Below are 22,961 nucleotides of genomic sequence, written 5' to 3'. Positions count from 1 at the left end.
GGATTTCATAACGAAACTCATTTTTCTGTTAACGTTCTAAATGACCACATAACCACGCAATTACTAGTTTTTCAACATAACTGTTATGAAATGTTATTGTTTTACTAAAATTATGTGCCTTTTGACCATATTTATGCATTTTTGAGTGTTTTTTACCATAGTGCCATTATAGGTACACAAAACAGGCATATTCCTATAGTGGTTATAGTTATAAAATCAATAAAAACAGGTCGTTTTAGATTTTGTCGAGGACATTTTTGACATGTCGTACTGTTTTCACTAAAATAAGCAACAGAAATGAGTTTTATGTAGGTAATTTACCAAAAACAGGCCAAAATTCGCTTATATGGCTGAATGAAAAATTGACTTCAAATCAAGCACACTCTTCCGGGTGTAGGTTGATGACAGGTGTGATGCAGTACTTTAGTCAATAGTTTCATTGATTAAATTTATACATTGTTTTACGATCAAATTACGCAAGAAACCTATATTATGGCAGTAATCCTTGCTATTTATACGAAAACAGCTTCGAAACTAAGTTTTATTGATATTATACACCGTTTTTGATGCATCTTTGTTTACCACCACTATAGGAACACAATACGACGACTATAGGAACCATACCACCATTATAGGTACAACGAAGCAGTCACAAAAATATGTATTTTTTCGTAAATTTGATGTATTTCATGATAAAAATGGTTGTGATTGCGTAGATAAAACATATTCCAATTGCTATGTGTTAAAATATTCAGAAATTATCCTTCCTGACACTTTAAATCCATTAAAACACATCGGTACCACTACAAATTGCACCACTATTGGTACATTTACCCTACTCTTTAACAAAATGAATACATTCATGATTGCTCCTATCAGTGTTCTTATCGCTCTACACAGTAAAGGACCTCAAAACCTACCCCATCAGCCATGATGAATTTTCCCGGCGTGTCCTTAATGAATTTTCCTGCAAAGAGAGACAAGGGAATAGAAAATCAGTTAGGTAACACACACACAGAGATCGGACTTAAGAACAGTCTGGCGCGCAACGCCGGTGCTTACCATATTCGTCTAGCTCCAGTGGCTGATCTTTGCTGCTGGCGGTGAACTCGGAATTTTTCGTTGAGAGGGCCGACTCGACATCGATCGTATCGATGGCGGCCGTATCCCCGGAAGCCATCGCGCCCTGTCTTTGCTGCTGCCCCTTACTTGCGCACTCCGGAAAAGGGTGTCCTCTGCCCTCTCTCTTTGGTGGTGCGCCTTCGTACGCCCGCGCTTTCTTACACCCGTTCTACGCTAACACCTCCGTACTTCAGAACCGGAAGCGCCAGCTTCCCCTTAAAGCAGAGCAGGTGCGACGATGATTTGATCTTGGGTTGTTATTTTTGCGTGCAAAATGCTATCACTCTTTTCAAACAGCACACACTGAAATCACTGAACTGCACAACCGCGCCACATTACGACACCGAACCGGACCGCCTGCTGGGCTTCTGGGAGACGCGATATTGTGCGCGTTGCCCCTGGTTACACGTGCACGGAAATGCAAAGGGTGTGTGCTATCCTACGGACACGATTGATCACGTGTGGACTATTGCCACTCGTAGCGGATCAATTTTCCTTTGCCACTAATACACTCTTTCACACGCACACACACACACACACTGGCCTGAAGTGAATGCCTACTAATGCCTAATTCTGCTACCAACTTTAGTGTATTCTTCGCTTTTATGCTAACTTTACACAACGCATATGCTGTACACTACGCACACACATACACACGCTCACGCACACTATTAGTACCACACGCTGTAAAAAAGAAAAATGCAAAATGTTGCCCGTTAGATATTTTCACATAGCAAATAAATAAGTCATTATCAATCTTTGGCTGATCTGCACCAATGGGTTTAAAAATAAAATCCAACAAACTGGCTAGTGTATTTTTAAACCGAGCGCCTCAGCACAAGGTCATTTTGGAAAACATCGAACATTGCCACAACAACAGGGCACTTCAGTTCCCTTCCTGCTCCTTCCCATCCATTAGAACAAATCGAAAAATCCCCTACAGATGGGCCCGATGACAGGTGTCGAGTGTTTCCCATTTCCCGGTTCCTGTTTCAGGGTGAGAAAATCGGTGGATTGATTTCCCACCGAATAGGGCCTCAAGTTCGAAGGAATGCACACTGTACAGTGTCTTCGCGTAACTTTCAGCCTGCTTCGATCGGTTGTGGGGCGGGTGAGGTTTTTGCATCGACCAACCGCGCCGCACTGGAGACGATTTTCCTGCACGCATCAGTAGTTTCCTGCGCTTTTCCTCGCACAAGCCGTGACCACACAACAACCGGTACACTGGGAGGGGGGGTTTTTTATCAGTGGCCGGCCCACAAAAGGCTTTCTTTCAACACACACACACCCACCCACACACTCACGTTGCCGGAAAAGCGAAAACTAACACATCTAATGTTTTCTGCTGTTGCTGTTACGCTGTTACGTTTTGTACATTTTCCTTTCCGAAACCTTGGCTGGTTTCTTATGCGAATTAGTTGGGAGTGTACCATGCACAGAAACACAGACACACATAAACCCTGTTCTCCTCCGCTTTTCCTCCCTTCCCCTCTGAACGAACAGTGACCAACCACCACCACCGCCTTGCGTAAAAAACACACTCTCGTAAGGGAAATCAATAAGTTTTCCGCTCGATATTTTCCACCTTCACCTGCCGCTTGCAAACGCCTCTGTGCATGTGTGTGTGTGATTGTGTGCGCGTTACATGAAACGCGGCGACAAGAGGACGACGTGTGGAACATAGACACACACACATATGCACACTGTTGGGTGGGCAACAGAGACAAGTGCACTCGCAAAACTGCTTGGACTGGTGTTTGGACGGACAGTGCGGCTGTTGGGGCGTTATGAGACACGCCTTACGCGCTTTTCCTCCCTTTCAATTGTGGGAATTTCCCCCTTTTTCCATTATAGGAACGCGTGAGCGGGCGCAGCATCGCTGACTCGTGCAGTCGTCAGAGTCCAGTGCCGATTACCATTCAGAAGTCCAGAGAGCGTGTGACGACAGACAGTGACAGTGACGGGCACAGGTTGCAAATTATGCTGGCCTCGATTCGCTTTTGCTGGTGCTGATGCTGTCCCCTCCCTTCTACTCCTCCAATGCTGTCCTACTGAAGTCACGCATTATACACACACACACACATACACAGTGATGGAATGAATCACGACGGCGAGAGATCGCCACAGCAGCAGCAGCCAGCAACATACAGACACGGCGAAGCAACGGAGCAATAATCGGGTGGGGTTGTGTGTAGTCGAGTGGCGAATTTGGCTAATTGTGATAGCACTTTGCCCATTTGCCCAAAAAGGGAGGATATACGAGGGTAGGGTGTTTCTTTTTCACAATCACTGCACGACGGGATGGATATGTGTGTTATGCTTGACATTGTGCGGACGCACACAGCACAGCGCCGATTGTCATGCACACACACGCACACACACACACACACATGGTCAATTTCTTTCCATCTCCATCGACCAACGAAAGAAAAAAACGGGGCGGAAGCTTTCTATGGTTATCAAACCCGGACACACACACACACACGCGGAATGTTACACGCACCGCACAGACCCCGCCGCTCGCAGAATCCGAAACCTTCGATCACAACGCGCCAGCCACTGGATGGTCGGAAGCTGATCGATGACCCAGCCCCGTCACGAACAGTGAAACTGCACCGAATTCCGAGAACACCCCCCCACAGTCCCACCGCACGGCACGGGAGCGGCTGTCGTGTCAGACTTTTTCCTAACTCCGCGGGGATAAAACCACAATAAATACACACACACACATACACACACACACACAAACGCGCTAGTTCGATCCGAGGAATATAATTCACGCACGGCAGGGACCACTTGTACAGAACCACCACGGTTCGCACTAGGAACACACACGCACACACCTGCTATCAACACTATGCTGCTGCTGGGCGGTGCAGAGAGAACATTGTGAAAATTAAGACCCGACCGACCCGAAAGAAAAGTCTCCTCCTTCCCAGCGCGGATTGAAATTTGCTATGCGAGTTTTTTTCTTCTGCTGCTGCTGCTTCGCTCTCCCCTCGTACGCTGGAACAAGGTGTATGGAGAGCGAAGGTGTGTGTGCGCCGTCGCTTTGACAGCTTGTCGGCGATGTTTATAGAAGGCGGGTGCGATACTTGTATAACAGAAATGATCTGAAATTAATGATAGTTTTTTAGGGGTTTTGACCAATTTTCCATACAAAACAAAACGGCAAACGTTTATTTATTCGATCGCTTGGGTGGTTTACATATTTGCTTGATATCGATTTCATGGAATGTGAGATTTTCAGCCGGATGGTTCGGATTGACCATCGACCATGAGCTGTACGAAACTGAACAGGTGGTAGAACAGTTCTGGGTGATTATTTCGGATGATTTTTAACACCATTTCATCAACTATTTGTAATTGTAACATATTAACTGATAAAACGTTGCAGATATCGAGTTTCAATAGTAAAAGAGTCATAAATCACACACACTTTTATAGGTTTTTCTTTGCATTTTAAAACCTCACACAGGGAAAGGGAAGAAACCGCAAGTGGTCAAAGTTTGAATGCAACAGACTTATGATTCAAATTCAACAGCCATTGCAAGAGCTGCAGTATTCCGGAAGTCAGAAACTAATTTAAATTAGTTTTGCTCCCGTGCTCTGCTCGTTGGGCAGGTATTGAGCACTGATGAAACGTTTATCAAAAGAACCAGAACAAGAATTATTTTGACAAACGCAGAACGATAATCGGATGAAAAGAATGATTATTAATATGCTTGGTATTATTCTTAATCGTAAGGCACTATTTATTATGTGTGTCCCCGGTGTTTAGTGCAAGAAACCCCGGCGCTAACCAAATGCACTGCGAGAAACAAGCGCACAGGAATTAGCGGCGTGTTTTTGTCTACATTCACAACTACTATAATCAATACTAGCAAATCCAAGTTGGCCTGTGAGGGAGGAACTAGTGGTATATTGGTACACTTTAACAGGTTATATGCATACTCACATCAATCTGCAAACAGCATAGGAATGTGCGTGTGTTTACGATACATTGCAGAATTGTTTCATCTGGTGTAATTGCCTTCTGTTGTAAACCATACACCCTAACAAACAGCATGGGTGTGGTGCGTGTGTGAGCCGATTTTGCAAACAATTTTAACTTTTGGTGTTATTATTTCTGTTCCTTTCTAAAACCAATCTCCAAAAAAAAAACACACAGCTTTCTGTTAAATATTACTACACACGTTACTACATCGCTCACTTTCTATCCACAGCTTTCACATTGTTTTTCTACAAAATTGAGTCTAATTGTAACCATAAGAACGATGGATGCTTCTTCATAAGTTAGTAGAGCACGAGCTGGTGCAGTTGTGCACCACTAGCGTTGTTTTTGTTTAAATAAAGGACAACCGCTTCCGCGTGTGCGCCATACGCGCACGTGTGCCCCATGCACACGACACTGCGGTGGAAGCGCGACTGTCTCTAGAGACACCATAGAATAGCTATGCATCAACATCGAAATTATTCCTACACATATAAGGTTCTAAAATCACATTTGAACAATATTGTTTGTTGTTTTGTTACTATTCCTGTTCACCTTTTTCCTTCGCCCTTTTCGCTCCGATCGACTTTACACAAAACTATACCTTACTTCCTTCATCCGCCCGCTCTGCTCTATCATGTTATCGTACAATATCAATGTTGCTTAAATATTTGTTCGTTTCGTAATGGCCTTGCCTTGTTGTGTATGTGTGTGTGCGTTTGTGCGCTACGGGGAAATCCTAAATCAACGGGCGAACCATCCACCGCACGCGTACTGCCCAACCCGTGCTGGGGAGAGACGACGTCCGCGCTGATCCGAATGGCGTACCGGCACCGTTTTTTTGTGTGGTTTTGGTTTCGAACCAACAGAAATGGCAGAATTGTTTAAACTATTCTACGCAACTACAATCTTAATAAAATTAAACTCTTACACATCCCTTTTTAGAGTCGTTTCGCGCTCAACAACCTTTCCTCAACCTGTCCTAAAACCAGCACCAATAACCGGACATATGCGCTCATCCGGTTTCATGCTCCCGTACCGTAGCGAGCCGTTTTCCATGTCGTCATTTCTGATGATGATGTTGATGATGGGGATGATGCGAATGAGGCTGATGGTGATGATTTTGGCGACGCTTTAGCAACGTCAGACTCGCGTTCGGATCGCTCAGCGAGTACATTTCCGGCTCAAACACGGGCGGATACTCCATGTTCGGGTAGTCCGGCGAGCTGCGCGGGACGGGAGGGAAATTAGGCCCGAAGCTCGGTATTAGCACCGCTGCGGAGGAGCCGGGAGTCGCGACGGCCGGTGGCCCCGTACCGGTTGGTGTTGTTGCGGCAGTGCTCGACGACGATGAACCACCAGCGTCCGTAGGTAGAGCGGCTGGTGCCTAAAACATAGGATAAATCCCATTAATAAACAGCATGTTGGATTGTATCCAATTGCTCCCAAGCGGCAGCAGCTTACCTTAGTGTAGGATATCGGTGAAAACACCTCGTGATCGATCACCGTCGGCTGACTGTCGCTTCCCTGGTGGTGATGGTTCTTCCCAAATATCGCTCGATGCAGCCCGGGCGAACCGAGCAGCTTCTTTTCCTTGGGCGTTTTGGTCGACCCAAAGCTAAGCTTCGTAAAGTAGGACGTACCACCATTGCTACCGCTTCCGCCACCCGCTGCGCCACGCTCGGGGGCCGAGTTTTTGCGCATGTTTTGCAGCTTGGCCGAGTTTTCCTTAAAATCCGACGAGCTGTTGCACGTGTTCGACTTTTTGATTAATGCGCTGTGCGAAGCGGCAACAACTTTACCAGCCGCTGCTCCTGGAGCCGCCGCCGGTTGCTGCTGCTGCTGGAACAGCAGTGCGATGTGTTTGTCCAGCGTTGCATTCAGCTCGTTGCTGTTCTTCTTCCCGCCCAGCGCACCAACGCTGATGCTGGCTGCCGCTGCTTGGTGCTTCAGATTCACGTTCACCGCACTGCCCGGTGCGGCCGGCTTGTCGAGCTGCTTCGTTTTGAGCGATTCCTTGTCGTTGTTGTTGTTGCTGCCGCTGCTTCCGCCCGCCCCGCTGGACTGCTTGAACTGGAACAGCTTCTCGCTGCTAGCCTTAATGTTGTCAAACCGCGCGATGACGGCTTTGTTTTTGCTGCGCTTGAAGCTGTCCCGCAGCGAGAGGGAGGCTACCAGCCCACCGCCTCCCGTTCGATGATGCTCCGACGGTGCAGCGAACAGTGACGACGAGCTGGATGCGGACCCGATCGGATAGGAACCACCAGCAGCGGCGCCATCGTGGATCGTCGTGTCGCCTGCACTCGAACCCTTACGCTCGGAATTGATCCAGTTGAAAGTTTTCTTTTTTATCGAACCACCACCACCGCCACCAGTGCTCGTTCCGTTCGCATGTGTTCCATTGTTTCCATTACCACCGCCACTCCCGTTCGCTCCCGCCGCCACCGAAGACGACAGCACCGACGCGCCGGTCGAACCACCGACGGTCGAGCGGATCGGCTTGTTTCGCTGATCGAACGGATCGTCGCCGGAGATCATCTCGTAGCCAAAGTCGCGCAGCTTCTGGCCCTCCTTGCTGCGCGTGTACAGTATGTCCGCATCGTCCAGCTTGAAGCTTTGCGCGTAGTCGGGCGTGTTCGGCAGCCGCCGGCGCTGTATCTTGTTCACCTCCTCCGGGATGGCGGGCTGCGGTGGTGGCCCCGCCCCAGCCGGACCACCTGGACCCGACGCAAACTGTTCCGCCCCACTCATCCCGCCGCCACCACCACCCAACCGCGCCTTACGATCGTCCAGCTTTTCCACGCCGAGGCAGACGCGCTTGTTGTACATGTCCTGCGCCTCCTCCGCCTGCTTCTGCAGCATCAGATCCTTGAGCGTGATCATCGACTGCAGGTTGCCGCCGTGCGTGTGCGCCCCATTGTCCCACGTGCTGCCGGCGTGTATCTTTGGCACGGAAAAGTCCATCGCTTTGGACGTTTGGAAGTCGAACTCGACCAGGTTCGGGTTGGACGCGTGGATGTAGTTGTACGGCGAGATGCGTTTGCGCGTGCGCTTCAGCCGCTTGGCCGCCTCGATGATGGTCGGCGGGCCCTGCAGCCGAAACTTTACCGGCGGTACGGGCGGTGGCGGCAGGGGCGGTGGCGTGGGCGGTTCCAAGCTTTGATCGTACCCCGCCAGCACCGATTCCAGCTCGCCCGGCTCGAGCGCGGTCAGCAGCGACACGGTGCTGCCGGTGAAGCTTCCGCCCTTGAAGTGTCGGATAGTCACGCCGTTCACTACGGTGGACACGGTTTCCGGCGGCACGGAGGCCGTCCCGATCTGGAGCCCGCCGGCGGAACCCGGCACCTTACGGTAGCTCTTGAACTTGGACGTCGGGACCGGTACCTCGCTCGAGTTGCTTTTCTCCACGCTGCGGTGGGAGGAGAAGAAGCTGAAGAATTTGCTTCCCTCGCTGGTCGTACCGCTGCCGCCGCTGGCGGTAGATGAAGCAGCAGCTGAAGCAGCAGCAGCGGAAGCAGCAGAAGAAGACCCGTGGTGGCCTGCATCGCTCGAGCCGAGCTTGGTTAGCTTTTTCAGCGAACCAAAGTTTAGGTGGTACCGGTGGTCGTGCTTGGACGCGGAAGTGGTCGGTGTGGTGTCGGAGCCCCCGTGGGACCCGCTGCCACCACCCGCACCGGACAGCTGGGGCGAAGGGGTGCAGAGCAGACTCTGCGTGCTGTCCATAATGCCGATCTCGTCGTCCGAGCTGTCCGTTTCGGAATAAAGCTCCCGGGCGTTATGATGATGGTCGGCCGATGAGCTGCCCCCACCGGTACTGCCGCCCGCTACCACCGTACTGGCGCCCTTCAGCGTGGCCTGCTTAATGTACTCCATCCACTGCACCAGTGCGTCCTGCGTTTCGGCGGCAAAGTAGAACGTTTTGTGCGGATGGTACACCTTGAAGGCGTGCGGCCGGGAATGGACCTCCTTGGCGAGCGAAATCGTAAAGCCGGACAGAAAGATCATGCTGTTCGCTTTCGGCGACTGCTTGCTGCGAAAGCCGTACAGTGTCGTCTCAATCAGCACGAAGTAGTGCTTGGCCCAGTACGACATGCCGCTCCGGTCCTTGGTGCGCCGGTACAGGTGGCCCTGGATGTCGCTGACGCACAGCGTTTTCAGCGACACGTTGCGTCGCTTCGACAGGAGCGAGTTTTTCTTCTTCAGCGTCAGGCTCTTCGTTTTGTTGGGTGTTAGCAGCTCCGTGCTGGTGTCCGTCGGCGGTACGATGCTCGGCACGGTAGCCGACGACGTTGGGGATGATGTCGGGGGCTCGCTCGAGGGAGGCGTGATGGCGGCCGGTTTCGCGTCCGGTCGCGCGGCAGGCACGGGCGGGACTGCCGTCCGTTCGGCCGGTTTCGGTGGCGTTACTGCCGGTGCGGGAAGTGGTGGCTGGGTGCGGTTTTGTTTTAGGTCGATCACGTTCGCTAGCTTGGATTTGTTCGGGCTGTCTTCGCGGCTGTCGAGCGCGTTGCTGAGGGAGGAGACGAACCCGGCGGCGGCGGTCGGTTCGGGAAGCTGTGACGCGGGTGCCGGTGTTGCAGGGGGCTTTTCCGGGTCGAGCGAACGCTTTGGGCGTGGCGGCGGCACTGGCGGTGCCTTGAGCAGATGCTCTTTGCGTGGCTCGATCGCCGGTGGAACGTCGGAATGCTCGTCGTCGTAGGCGGGCGTGCTGTAGCTTTTGTCCAACCGCCCTCGCTTGACCATTTCCCTGTTAACGACGACGGTGTTGATGGCTTCGGCGACTTCCGGCTCTTTTGCGAGGTGCCGTTGCATGGGAATTGGTTTTGATCCCGTTCCTGATCCTGTCTGTCCCGGGACACTGCCAGACGTGCTAGAGTTGTCGCTAATAGGTGGAAAACAACAAGAAAAGACGGATATTTAATTGAATATCATAGCTGTATTGCACAACCTTTCTTACCTTGCACCATGCTGACCATTAACGGAAACGACCGTTGCTGCCGCCACCGCTGTCGTTGTTGTGCGGGATGCAAATGATTCGAACCGCTTCACCCGCTCCGTCACCGTCGGTGGCGGCTGCACGACCGTCGCCGGCAGATCCTCGTCGACGTACGGTATCGGCTCGAAAGTTTCTAGCACCGTGCTGTCCACCTGGCACGTGTACTGCGTATCCACATGGCACTGGTCGGCCTTGGTGCTCGACTCAAACCGCACCACCTTCGAGACGCCCGCCTTGTACGCCTCACTGTCTCCCCCATGCTCGATGCTACCACCACTTCCCGGCCTAGCACCCACGATCGAAAGATCGTTCGGCGGTGGCGCCACCGCTTCCGTCTCCTGCGGCACAATGTCCGGCAGGGAGCTTTGCAGCCCCCCGAAGCTGCTACACTTGGCCGGCACCGCTCCGTGGTTCGCTCCCGTCCCCTCGGCACCACCGCTGCCCAGCCCGAGACAGGTGGTCGTCGGTCGGGGTGCCATCTCCAGCCCAAACCCGAACGATACCGATTTATCGCGCAAGCTCTGCAGATCGCTCGACGGCAACGGTTTGCCGCCCTGCGGCTCGTGCCAGGAGGACACGCCGACCAGATCCTTGAAGCTGGACAGCGTGTGCCGCCGCTGCAGCACCGCCCGCGGTTTCGGCAGGTACAGGCGGATCTCCTTTTCCGCTTCCTTCGCGTCCGTCACCGTCAGGATGTCGCTGCCCTCCGATTCGCTGTCGGACGGGACGTGCTTTTCCGGGACGCGCTCGAGCGGCAGCGTAAAGTCCTGCAGCGCGAACGTGTCCATGGCCCGCGGGCTGGGCAAACTTTCACCCCACCGGTACGGCAGCGACCGTTTCTTGCTCGGCAGCCGGTACGGTTTGATGTAGATCTGGCCGTAGATTTTCATGTGCTTGGGTCGTTTTTTAAGCGTCAAGAGGACATCTGTAGGAAAAAACGGGGGGAAACATGGGAAACGATTATTGTAACAACACACACACGCATCAACGGCATCAGCAAAAAGGGAAAATCGTTGTGTGTAGAGTGTTTGTAGCAACGAAAAATATGCAATAATTATCCCCTTGTGAGTGGCTTAATCCTCTTTCCGATCCTCTTACTGCCTGTTTTTGCTTTTGCTTTTGCCTGCCGCCGCTCATTTGGGCGATCGATTGCTGCATGATCGAACGCCTCCGTAGTGGCCGCCCCCGTGTGGTTTGTGCGGACAGGCCCAACGGCCGACAAGGATATAATAAATATAAATACCTCGAGCCGCGCTGAACGGGATGAGATCGGAAAAGCAGACAAAGGAAAGGGACAGCAGCAAAGCGGCTCGAGTAGAAAGGCAGGGGAAAACCAACAGCAAAGAACACACACAGAAAAAAAGTCCTGGGATCCTTCGCTCTCCCTCTCTCTCTCGTTATTACCTGGCGGTGATTCCTGAAGCTGCTGCACGACCTTTTTGTACTCCCAGCCGACCACGGTCTGGTAGTTGATCTGCACTATCTCATCGCCCTCCTCGACCTTGCCGGAGTTGTGGGCGGGTGAGTTGAACTTTATTTCGGTAATGCTGTTCGTTCCGAGTTGCCGTTGCCGCCGTCCGTGTGTCGCCGGTTGTGTTGTTGAAAGGACATGGAAAAAAAAACATATGGAACGAAAGGAAATGGAGACAAGAAAACCAAAAGTGTTATTAGCAAAGAATGTGTTTTTTTCCTCCTGTGTTCCTTTTTGTGGGCGATAATTAGAAAGAAAGAATCACAGTAGTTTGTTAGCTGCTGTGTTCATTGTTTTCAACTGATGTCAAAATAACCTTCATCAAAGGGGGCAAATAACCCGCAGGGGGGCTTGAGCACACTAGGGAAGCTTTGGATGCATTTCTAATTATCGCCATCAGTGCTGCAAAATGTCATGAGCATCACGAGATGTGTACCAACGAAAACGATGAACATATCTGTGGTGGCTTGATGTTCATTGCTGATACTCAATGAAAGTGCGTCATGACATGCCGAACGCGACATGTGAGAGCTTGAGTCCAACGCGATACTCTGACTGACAAGCTGAGCTTAATGCCGGAGCAAACATAATAATTTTATTTCTAGCTATGAACAGTGCTGCCAAATGCCACTGTTTCAGTCACCAAAACACACATGTGACTGAAACGAAGCTCAAATCAGCTCACGCAAACAACTGAGATGATCAGAGGTGAGACTCAAACAGTTGGTGGATCAATCACATGCTTGGTGACATTTTGTTTAGCACCCAACTCTTGGTCACTCACTTGGTCACGACATTTTCTGTTGGTGATAATTACGAGATTTTTGGAATATACTTGGCGTGTGGTCCCAAGCAAAGCAAAATGAGCATGATTTCTCGCTCTATCCTTTTTGATTGTCTGTCGGGTCAAACAAGGCGAGAAAACATGCTCATTTTGTTTTTTGGAGCCACTCGTAAGCACCGCATATCTCTCATGACTATCGTGATAATCACCGGTTGAAAATGTCGTAACCAAGTGACTGATCAAGAGTTGGTTGCACACAAGTGTCTCCAAGCATGTGATGGACGCACCAACTGTTTGAATCTCGCCTCTGATCACAGTAAAAAAAAAGTCATGACAAAGTGACTGACCAAGCGATGGTCGCAAACATGTCATGAAGCATGCATTGGTCACACCAATCGTTTTGAATATCACCTCTGATGATCACAATTGAGTATGTGACGCTGACATGGATTTTGTTTCAGTCAGATTGTTTTATGACATTGACAGTGACATATTCCAGCACTGATCGCCACTGCAGTTTGGCTTCTTTTGTGCGATAGCAAAAGGAGGAAAGCCGGTAATCGCAAGGCTAACTTACCGGTGCACACCATGGAAGTTTCGCATGATCAGAAATCCTAGGTCCGATTCGCGCTTCTTAAGCGTCACTAGATCCAGCGAGGCTGGCTGCAGTATGATCGGATCCATAATATCTTTAATGATGTACTCTCCGATGCTTTCTAGCTTTTTGGCGTTTTGACGAATCTGCAAATATAGGGAAGAGAGAGAGAGAGAAGAAAGAAAGAGTGGCGTTTACATCCAATTAGCGTGTTGTGCAATGCGCATTGTATCGATTGCGCTCTGATGATGTTACACCTACCGCTTGTACTGGCATTAGGGAGAACCGATCGCGCATCGCTACGGTGGCCACCTCGAGCCCGAACCGCATGCACTGTTTACGCAATTCGTCGAATTTCTTCTGACCTGTCGGGTGCGCAAACAAACAAACAAACGAAACAAAAAAGTAGTGTTAGCAAATGTAAACATTTCGCGATCACCCAGCGGGAAATGGTCCGAGATGCTGGTTGCTCCGTCTGCAAATAATTACCTCTAAACGGTGCCCGATCGAGCCATTCGATAAGCGCTTTCAGGTGCGTGATCGTGCGCGTAATATCTTTCAGTACCGCTGTCTCCAGCTTTTCCTGGTCGGAAAATTCCAGCTGCTTCCCCAGCGAATGGGCCGCCGTTGCAACGTGCAGCGCCAGGAACTGTAGGTTCTCCTTATCCAGGTTGTAGTTCTGCGTGTGGAGAGAGAGAGAGAAAGATAGGGAAGAACGCATTAGAAGTAGTTTGTTTACTCTCGTTGCGTGATTTGTCACCAGTATTTGTAACGGGGACAGCACTGTGGGAGCACCAGAAATGATCCGATCAGCGATTTGTTTGTTTGCCATGTCATCGGGGACAAGTGAGCTCCACTTCCGGGCAATCCCGATAAGCAATCCGGTTGCCTAAATCGCATGGCGCAAGTCGGTTCGAACGCAAACAAGGCACACATTACACACGCCAAACGGCACGACGAGCACGAACGCGGAAGAAGGGACAAGAGGCATGGCGTTTCTTGCTGCCTTCGCTGCCGTTGCTGTGTACATAAGAACGTTTCTCTGCGGTTTTTATCTGCTCCAAAACGCGTTGCGCAATGAAACGGGGCCGGGCAGCGAGAATGAACAAGCACACAGCGGCCACCGTGTGTGCGGTCGGTTCTAAGGTTCGGTGCCGGTGCAGCACATGTTTTGTCAGCCCTTGAGGGGAAAAAGGTCCCCTCGGTTCCATCGTCAGGCAGACGCACACATACGCACACAGCATGGCAAAACTTGTTGCTGACTAATGCTGGAAGCAACAACAAAAAAAAGGGAAAAAAGAAAGAAACAGGCTGCTCGCACCACTCCAAGTGGCAAGTGGCTCAACAAAAGAGACTCAACAAGATAAAACATGATGCAACACGATGCAGCGGATGCAAGCGCAAACAGCATGGCCAACAATGCAGCGTGCGCGGCCGTTTGAAGTGGCACAACAAATGTGCGCAAAGCGGAGGGGCGCGAAATGGTTCGCTGTGTGTGTGTTTTCCCAACGAGGAGAAATAATAGAGCCAAGGTTTCCGCGGAACTGTGTGTGGCGTTGGTGCCCTATGGAAGTGAAGGTTGGAGTGTGAGATTTAGTGATGTCCGAGTCTAAGGGTCATTGGTTTTCGAGAGTCCATAGTTAAGGGGTAGTTAATAACGGTTTAATTGTGTACTAATTGAATTTTTGTTGGACGGTGATTTGCATGATAAAGTCAAACCCAACAAGACGGTACACCTGGCCAAGTAGAACACCGGAACATCAATCTTTAGAATTGTTTAAAAGGATTTTTTTTTTCGTTCCTGTTTTCCATACCCTATGTGTTAAAAGGAACTCAAAAGCAAGCGAATTACTTTAAACATGACAGTTTAAAAAACGTTTCACAATTAAACAAATACAGGCATTGTTTACTATTGCCGGGGTAAAAAGTAATTAAAGCCGGTGTAATTTAAATACTTCGAAACGAGCCGAGGCTTCAGGTAAGAAATTTAAGTTGTTTTTAAATACAACTTGCACAAAAAACAACCCTTACATACAGGATGTTGCGTTACAACTGTGGCAAACATGAAAATGTTATGTTTTCTTTTAAAAAAGCGGCGTATTTTTGTAAAACTTTTCGGATCGGAACATGACGCTACAAGCGTACAAGGGGAACTGCTTCTGGCAGCACCAACACTTTTGTGTTTTATTTTCCGGCTCATAATTTATCGGTTGGCACAGGTAGAACAATCATAATAAAGGGGGAAAGCTGAGCTAATATCAATTACGGAAAGCAAAACAAAACGGGTGCAAATGCAAATAAAATGCGTTAAATGTAAACAAATACCAGACATGTGGTTCAAACACACAACTGACAAATTGTGTAAGAATTTGTGCTTTAATTTAGTAGAGCATCTTTCGGGAGCATTTATCACCATAGAATGAAACATAAAATGAACTCCCTGCTCTTATCAATGCCTGTAAAACATGTCCCAAAGCTAGTTGGCTAGTTGGCACCGGCCGGTACACTTACAAAGTTTTTAAGATTCTCCACCGCTTCCAGCACGATTTCCTGGTGGCCGATCACGTGCATGCCGAGCTGCTCGAGCTCGTACGGCCGTATATTGAGCAGCTGCTTTCCGCCGACCCCATTGTTGGTGAACGATTTCACATAATGGTACATCGAGTCGTGCAGACCTTTATGTGTGTGTGGAAGGAAGAGACAAAAAAACAGAAATGACCCATTAAAATCATCATCATCATTGTATTATAATTGCAATAAAACGTCCTGGGGGTGGATGGTAGAAGATGGTGGACTGTTTTGGAGCATATGAAAGTTGCATAAATCATTAATTGAGACGATGCGTTCACGTTACACGGAGTGAAGCGCGGTCTGTTGACAGTTGTTGCTCCACTAATTAGAGCGCTGCTTCCGTTCCGTCCTGGTTCCTTGGTGCTGCTGCTGCTGTTGCTGCTGTTGCTGCTGCTCTCGGGGACACACCCTGTATAACTGAAAGGTCACTGGAGGATTTCGTGTGCACGGGATGAAGCAACCAACGGTGCCAATTCCCTTATCATCCCGCGTGTGGCCAATGGTCGATGGATGATGGCATTTCAAGCGCAAAACTGCACCCACCTTAATCGCGGAGGGCAGAACCCCTGCTGCTGACCTTAATATTTTGCGAGCTGAAAACTGATGACACAGGGCAGACGGCGGTATGAAGAAGGAATGTGTTGTGCCTTCGCGTGCAAAAGTATGCAAACGCGCAGGGTGCGTTACTTCCGATCGTGCCCCTTCCACCTCCTATTCCTGTTGTTCCAGAAGCACAGCCAACCTGATGATCGAACGCGACCACCACCAGCCACCCAGCCAAGGAGGGAGAGGGTGTCAGTGGCACCTTTTCATGTTTCGTTTTTTTGCCAACTGCTAATCTCGACGGTTTTTCCCCGTTCTACCTTTTTTTTAATTTTCGCATGGCTTACCTTTCAACCAGTCCGTCACCATGTCGGTGCTCCATTCGGCGACGTTTATGTAAGCCATCGTGTCACGACGGCGGCCTCTGTCTGCGAGCTTCCGAGGATGATTGAAGACGAACAGAGACGGGAGAAGGATGTTGGAGTAATGTTATCCCACCGCTTTGGAGGGGCAATGAAATCTTATCTTATGAAGCCTCGATTCCGATGATTCTGGTGTGTAATATTGCGACGCGACCAAAGTATGCCGCGAGCGGAGGGGATTTGAGCGTTTTTGTTGTTGTTGTTGCTGTCTGCTTCACTCTCTTCGGTCTATCGGCCCCACCTCCTGCTAACCGGACATTCTATTAGTCACCAAACTGGCATATCAAAGCACACCACAGCACATCACAGCTTCCAGCATCATCACCACTACACCATACACAGCCAAACGCACACCACAACACCCGCTCAGCATTAAATTCTCCCAATAAAACGGGTGCTTGATGCTAATGAACATACACCCCTGCCCTTCCTACCCAACAAAACGCACACCGTGTTTCACCAAAAACTCGTAAATACACGAATCTTTTACCCTGCCTTCGGGGACAAGTGTGACGAATCGACACAACTATTGCCCGTGTGCTGTTGTTGTTGCTGTTGCTTTTTTTCTACATCTTTTGCTTCTTGTACTGCTGCTGCTGGGGCTACACTCTATCGTTTGATGTAAAGGAAATGATGATGCCCGTGTTTGTACAGATTATTCACTTCATCCACACAACAGTCCGCACTTGCACTTGCTTTTCGCCAGAACCACGGCGAGAGGAACTTTTGCACCACCTCTCCACTACGGACACTGTATTCCCGACGGCGGTGGCCAATCTGTGGTGCTAGCAACGGGCCCAGGCGTTCCGCTGTGGCACTTTCCGGGCCAGCGTACGGATTCTTTCTTCACTCGGCGATGCTTGGTGTTCTTGTGTTGCGCTTCCCTTTCGCTCGCGGATGCCATCATACACACACAGGGGGTCGACACATTCCATCACTGTTTTGCCAGGAGAGGAAAAGTGTTGTAATTTGTTTGAAAATTTGGCATTCCTTTCCGTTAGTTTGAAAATAATGTGCTTAATTTGTAGAGAGGTTACAAAAAATAGATCTTTTATTGTGGTTAGGATAAGAAACTGTAAAATTCAATAAGTCTGAATGCATGTAATCGATTTTAAATATTATTTGAAGCATAAATTCATAAATACAAATCGAATGATACCGCTAGGTGGATCGGACAGCATTCAGACGTCAAGCTGTCAACAATGTACTATAAACATGGCATTTTGGCCGTCAAAAAGAGCTGCCGTAAATGATGTTATTTTTTATCAAAAACGTGCCAGATTATATGAAACAAGTAGAATAATAATGAATGATCCCAAATAATGTAAAAATTAGTGCATTACAGAAGAGATTTCAATTAAAAATGCCATTATTGCACATGCCCTTTTCCAACTGTCTCCGAGCGGTTTCGTCTAACCACCTCACAAGATCAGCACCAGCTGTCAATCGTTGTTTTGTTGACATTTTTTGTTCGTACGGAAAACAGGGGGAAAATACCATTCGCTTTATTTATAGAACGCAATAAAAAGCTTTGCCTGCGTTAAGTGAGTACCATTTCCGCTCACAATCGCTGCAAACTCGTGTGCTGCAGCAACGCGAACGCAAGATCGCCCGCCCGATCCGTAGACAGTAAAAAGGGGGATGTACGGTGAATAGGTTAAATATAGCTAATGCGGCTGCATTCCTCCGGCAAATTAGAACACATCGAGCAGTGTGCGTGCGTGTATGTTTCTGTCGGGAACGTCCGGCTGTCTGTTACTGCCTTTTTAGGCTGGATAATTTTCCAGTAAAATGATAAAACCCTTCGAAGATCCACCGCAGATCGGAGAGTGGTGCCGGGAGAAGCGGCTCGGCAATGGCGGGTTCGGTGTGGTCACACTCTGGAGGAACAAACAGACGCAGCAGGCCGTGGGTAAGTCATCACGGGACTGCCCTTTCCTTGCAAGCACTAATTCACGCTGAACTTTGTTTCCTCTTTGTCTTTTTTTTTCTCTCGCAGCGATAAAGAAGTTTCACATTCTGCAGGACAGGAGCGAAATAACCGATAAGCACTGCGAGCGCTGGCGCAACGAGGTAAAGCTGATGACGGAAACGGTCCAGAACGATCACATCGTGCGTACGGTGGACGTGCAGCCGAGGGCGTTCATCGAGGAGCTGCTGCGCAGCTCCGCTAATGGGCTTCCGGTGCTGTGCATGGAGTACTGTGAGGGTGGTGATCTGCGGCGCGTACTTAATCGGGTGGAAAACTGTTCCGGCTTGCGGGAGCAGGACGTGCGGGACGTGTTGCGCTCGCTGCGTAGTGCCATTGCGTACCTGCACAGTCTAAAAATAACGCACCGGGATATAAAGCCGGAAAATTTGGTGCTGAAGCAGCACGGGGATCGGTTTATCTATAAGGTGTGTGTGTTTGCGTTCGGAATGGGGTAATTTTAAGGTTTGCGGAAAATAATGGTGTTTTTGTATCTCTATATTGTCCAGCTAACAGATCTCGGTTATGCCAAAGCGCTGGACAAGCAGAGTCTCAACGCAAGCCTGGTCGGCACGGTGGAGTACATTGCGCCGGATCTCATCTACTGTGATCGGTACAACTGCTCGGTCGACTACTGGTCGATGGGCGTGATCGGGTTCGAGATTGTGACGGGCGTGCGGCCCTTCATACCGCACGCACCGATCACGCGCTGGATGATGCACGTGCAGCAGAAGAAATCGGCCGACATTGCGATCACGGAGGACAATCGGGAAAACTACACCTACCACACGGAGATATTTGCGGAAAACCATATTTCCACCTGCTTGCGCAAGCAGCTGGAACGTTGGCTGATGTTGGCGCTGGAGTGGAACCCGAAGCAGCGCGGCTACGTCCCGTACAGTGCAACGGTGGCCGAAGGCACACCGCCAAAGAGTGTAACGTTTGCCGAGGACAGCAGACCCGGTGGTTCGACGGTGCTGAAGATATTCTCCCTGCTTGATCAAATACTGGAGAAGCGTATTTTGGTGCTGTTCAGCTTGCACGATTGCCGTTGGATCGATCTGGAGGTGACGCCGGACACAAGCATGGCAGCGGTACGCGAGCACGTGTATCAGCTCACGGGCATACCGGTGGACGAGATCGAGTTTATACTCCCGCTGGAACAGAAGCAACCGCGCGTCGGGTCCGATACCCGCCCGTACGATCTGTACCTGCCCGAGCTGCAGTCGGGCAAACCGATGGTGTACGTGGCGCACCGGGCCAGCCGGGAAAGCATCGTCCAGCGGGATCTGAAACCGCGCATACCGAAAAGTATTACGGATGTGTTTCAAAACATCAAAGTCAAGCTGAAACCGCACATGCTGCGGCAGTTCATTGCCAACGCGTACTACTTTATCGCGAACGAGCAGCGGCTGTACGTGCTGCTGCTGGACGGTGTGCGGAACTATGGGCTGACGCTGAATGATGCCATTGCCCGGCGGAAGGAGGAGATTGGCCGCATGAACAAAGTGGTGTACGGCATTGTGGGGGGTGTGGAGTACCACAAGCTTACCGTTTCCCATACCCGGGACGCACTTAATGCTGGGAAGGTATGTGTGTGTAAAACCACTGAAACAAGCTCAATTCACTAATTTTCTTCTATTTGTATCATTTTCCAGCGCATACCGTCCGCCTCTTTCGAAACCGCCTCCCACCAGTGGGAGGAAAAGTGCTCGCGCGTGGAGACGAACGTGCGCAAGCTGGCGGAAATGGCGGACAAGATCAGCAAGCGGTACGAGTCGGTGCTGAAGCGCAGCCGGGACGCGTTGCGCCACGCGCTGCTGCAGGAGTACGAGCAGCAGGACTACTTCGGGCTGAAAACCGTCGAGGGCCGGTACGAGCAGACGCGGGCACGGATCTTGGAGAAAATTACCAACGAAAAATCTCACATGGACATGTCGCAGGCAGTGTACGAGTGTCTCAAGCGGCGCGATGTGCTGTTGCGCGATGCCGGCTTTATCGAGCTGCAACGGTAAGACTTGGAAGAAGCGATGGAAAGTCTTTGCTTTTTTTTTTAGACAATGATACAATATTATTCCCTTCCCTTGGAACAGACAACTGCTCGATGTGCGGCATGAGATGCAGGAGATTGAGAAGGTGCTGGAAAAGGTGGTCGAGCTGACGGAGAAGTACAAGCGCGAACTGGCCCGCCTGACGCTGGAGCACCAGGACGAGGTGTGGAAGATGCTGTCGAGCGTTGATGCGAACGGTCAGGCCGTGACCACTAACGGAACACTGTCGAACGGCGGGGGCACACCACACGGTCCCTGCATTGCCGATATTGACGATATGGTGCCCGTGTTTGCGTCTGCCAAGACTCGTAGCATCGCTGGCAGTAGCATCGCCAGCAGCAATGGCACGCCAAAGTTTCTTCTCGGTGGTCCAATGACGCCACTCCCGTCTACCGTTACGAACGGAAGTATTGAGGGCCACCATCGTGAGGAGGAAGGTCCGAACGTGGATGAGCTAATAGCCGCCAACGAAACGTTAATTATGACGTAAGTAGTTTTGTGTTTTTTCCCATTTTAATAGCACAAAATTCTGATTTATTTTCCCATTCGCAGGACCAACGATCTGTTATCGGACAGCCTTTTGATTTTGAAGTGAGCGAGCGACCAAAAAAAAGCGGAACTAAAGAAGATTATTATTGTTATAAGGTGTTGAATTTTCGAGAGTTTTTAAGAGAAAATTGTGAATTATTTCCTCCCTATTCCTGTTCGGGATGTGTGCCTGAGGGAGGAAGCGACAAAATTGGTGCTAGAAACATGTGGCCATATGCTGCCGGCCATAGGAAGCTCAGAGCTGTTGTTACGGATTGTTACCAGGAAATAATTTTGTTTACTGATTATTTAAAGGCTCATCATATCGCACAAAATAAATGTATTCTCATTATTATTTGACTACCAGAAGCGTCTATATTTACATGTTTGGCTTCAAATTAACAGTGTGCAGCTGATTTCCCGCTTGCTTGCCTGCTAAGACCGGCTTACTGACTAGGCTGTGTGGTCGCTAGGGAAGTAACGGCTTTCTCCTCCTTGCCCCACGTTGACAGGTACTGCATCAGATCGGTCAATCCTTCGAACTCGGTCCGACTGGTCGGTGGATCGTTCCGTGGGACGCGAGGGAAAGCACTGCCAACCGCTTGCCGGAACTCTTCCATCTGGAAGAAAACAGAAATCGGATTACACTACCGGACCAACCGGGGGTTTCCCTTCACCCGCTTTACTTACATTCTTTGCGCCGCTCAGCTTCCATATGCCGAAGCAAATCGTACCGGTGCCAAGGATGGCGTACAGTGTGCCCCAGCCGAGGGCTCGCAGTGCCAGGCTGGTGCCGGCCTCGTGCAGCGCTAAGCTACCGTGCAGTCCTTTGTCGAAGTACTTTGGGTCAGATTTTTTCGCCGACATGATTGCTTTGCTGAATCCCGCTACTGCTGACGTTGCACCGACCGCTGCTAGGAATGCACCGGCTGATTTTGTTGACCATTCAGAAAAAAGGTGAAAAGTAGTTTAAAGCACTGGTTACTTTGATTTGTGGATTGGTTGTTTTTTTTCTACCGTGGTTACCTCGGTATCGAAATTTTCGTCGCTCTTCTGCTTGCTCTTCTGCCGTAGGAACTATTCGGCCCGGCTCGGCCACTGCAGACGCCATGGCTGGTAAATAATTTGGAAATTTAAGTGATTTAAGGTTTGTACTTTCGTCGGAAAATGTATTATACTTACTGTTATTTAATTTTTGAGCCGATTACACGAAATAATGATGTAAACAAAACAACGAAATGTGCATGCACCGTGTTTTGACAATTCGCATGCCGCGATTACACGTGTCAAAATCGAATGGAATTGTATGGAGCCGTTATTTGACTCCAAACAGGACTGGATGTCGACTTTTATTGCAGTTTTATGTCGACAACAGGATTTTTAATAAAAATACTTAGTTTTACATCAAAGTAGAGTTCTTTTTAATTAGTTAGAGAAACTATAAATTCAGGTATGCTGAATATCTTTAAAAAAATGCCCTTAGTGCCCGACTTTCAGGAAAAGGAAGACGACTTAGGAAATGATCTAATCTAGTTGTGGGTAACATTGTGATTGGTAGAACGGATGGATTGGTACAAGATTACACCATCCTGGGCGTTCAATTCTAGGTCGTGATATTTTTCCCTTGCATCAACATTAAATCTAAGTCATATTAAGATTTAGGTCCATGTTAAAGGTTGTAGTTATGAAATTAACTCACTTGAATTCTTTAATTGATGGCCGTCATGTACCTTTACCATTACAAAACTGGATCGTTCCCTGGATTTTACATTGGTATTCTTTGCCATCTTCGTTTAACACTAAAATCGGTGCGTGTACCATTTTACTAATTCATTTCGTTATGTTAGGCCCGACTGAGCCTTTTCTAATCAGGTACTTATAATTCATATGACCTACAACATCTAATTAATTAAAA

The 22,961-nt window shown here is 49.5% G+C and overlaps 4 protein-coding genes across 18 annotated transcripts in view; 1 reads left to right on the top strand and 3 right to left on the bottom strand.

The window, feature by feature from the left end:
• Nucleotides 1–4,132, bottom strand: part of LOC120901632 (phosphatidylinositol 4-phosphate 5-kinase type-1 gamma) — a 47,036-nt gene extending 42,904 nt beyond the window's left edge. For 4 of the 15 annotated variants that reach the window (XM_040309745.1, XM_040309744.1, XM_040309741.1 and 1 more), the window contains exons 1-2: nt 1,063–1,180; nt 921–967 (exon numbers count right to left, since the gene is read on the bottom strand). In XM_040309745.1, the coding sequence (XP_040165679.1) occupies nt 921–967; nt 1,063–1,180 (165 nt within the window). Of the gene's footprint in view, nt 1–920; nt 968–1,062; nt 1,807–3,625; nt 3,832–3,861 lie in introns of those variants that run through there. The other 11 variants (XM_040309728.1, XM_040309738.1, XM_040309737.1 and 8 more) reach the window with 9 other exon arrangements.
• A 721-nt stretch (nt 4,133–4,853) lies between these two features.
• On the bottom strand, nt 4,854–17,392 carry LOC120900883. Its single transcript, XM_040308455.1, has 9 exons — nt 16,424–17,392; nt 15,474–15,637; nt 13,452–13,641; nt 13,224–13,327; nt 12,945–13,108; nt 11,517–11,659; nt 10,074–11,037; nt 6,581–9,998; nt 4,854–6,503 (listed from the first exon to the last, which is right to left on the bottom strand). The coding sequence occupies exons 1-9, from the start codon at nt 16,479–16,481 to the stop codon at nt 6,180–6,182; spliced, it is 5,529 nt and encodes a 1,842-aa protein (XP_040164389.1). The 5' UTR covers nt 16,482–17,392; the 3' UTR covers nt 4,854–6,179.
• Nucleotides 17,393–17,967: 575 nt separating this feature from the next.
• Nucleotides 17,968–21,131, top strand: LOC120902673 (inhibitor of nuclear factor kappa-B kinase subunit beta). The gene is made up of 6 exons (XM_040311632.1): nt 17,968–18,410; nt 18,498–18,895; nt 18,977–20,056; nt 20,126–20,478; nt 20,561–21,004; nt 21,071–21,131. Exons 1-6 carry the CDS (start codon nt 18,290–18,292, stop codon nt 21,111–21,113), a joined length of 2,439 nt encoding a protein of 812 aa, XP_040167566.1. The 5' UTR covers nt 17,968–18,289; the 3' UTR covers nt 21,114–21,131.
• Nucleotides 21,132–21,389: 258 nt separating this feature from the next.
• On the bottom strand, nt 21,390–22,340 carry LOC120902674 (transmembrane protein 242). The gene is made up of 4 exons (XM_040311633.1): nt 22,229–22,340; nt 22,073–22,159; nt 21,737–21,975; nt 21,390–21,666 (listed from the first exon to the last, which is right to left on the bottom strand). The coding sequence occupies exons 2-4, from the start codon at nt 22,155–22,157 to the stop codon at nt 21,493–21,495; spliced, it is 498 nt and encodes a 165-aa protein (XP_040167567.1). The 5' UTR covers nt 22,158–22,159; nt 22,229–22,340; the 3' UTR covers nt 21,390–21,492.
• Nucleotides 22,341–22,961: the final 621 nt, after the last annotated feature.

This window comes from Anopheles arabiensis, chromosome 3 (genome assembly GCF_016920715.1).
Source record: "Anopheles arabiensis isolate DONGOLA chromosome 3, AaraD3, whole genome shotgun sequence".
Classification (NCBI taxonomy): Eukaryota; Metazoa; Arthropoda; class Insecta; order Diptera; family Culicidae; genus Anopheles; species Anopheles arabiensis.
This window is presented reverse-complemented; position numbering and strand designations above follow the sequence as displayed.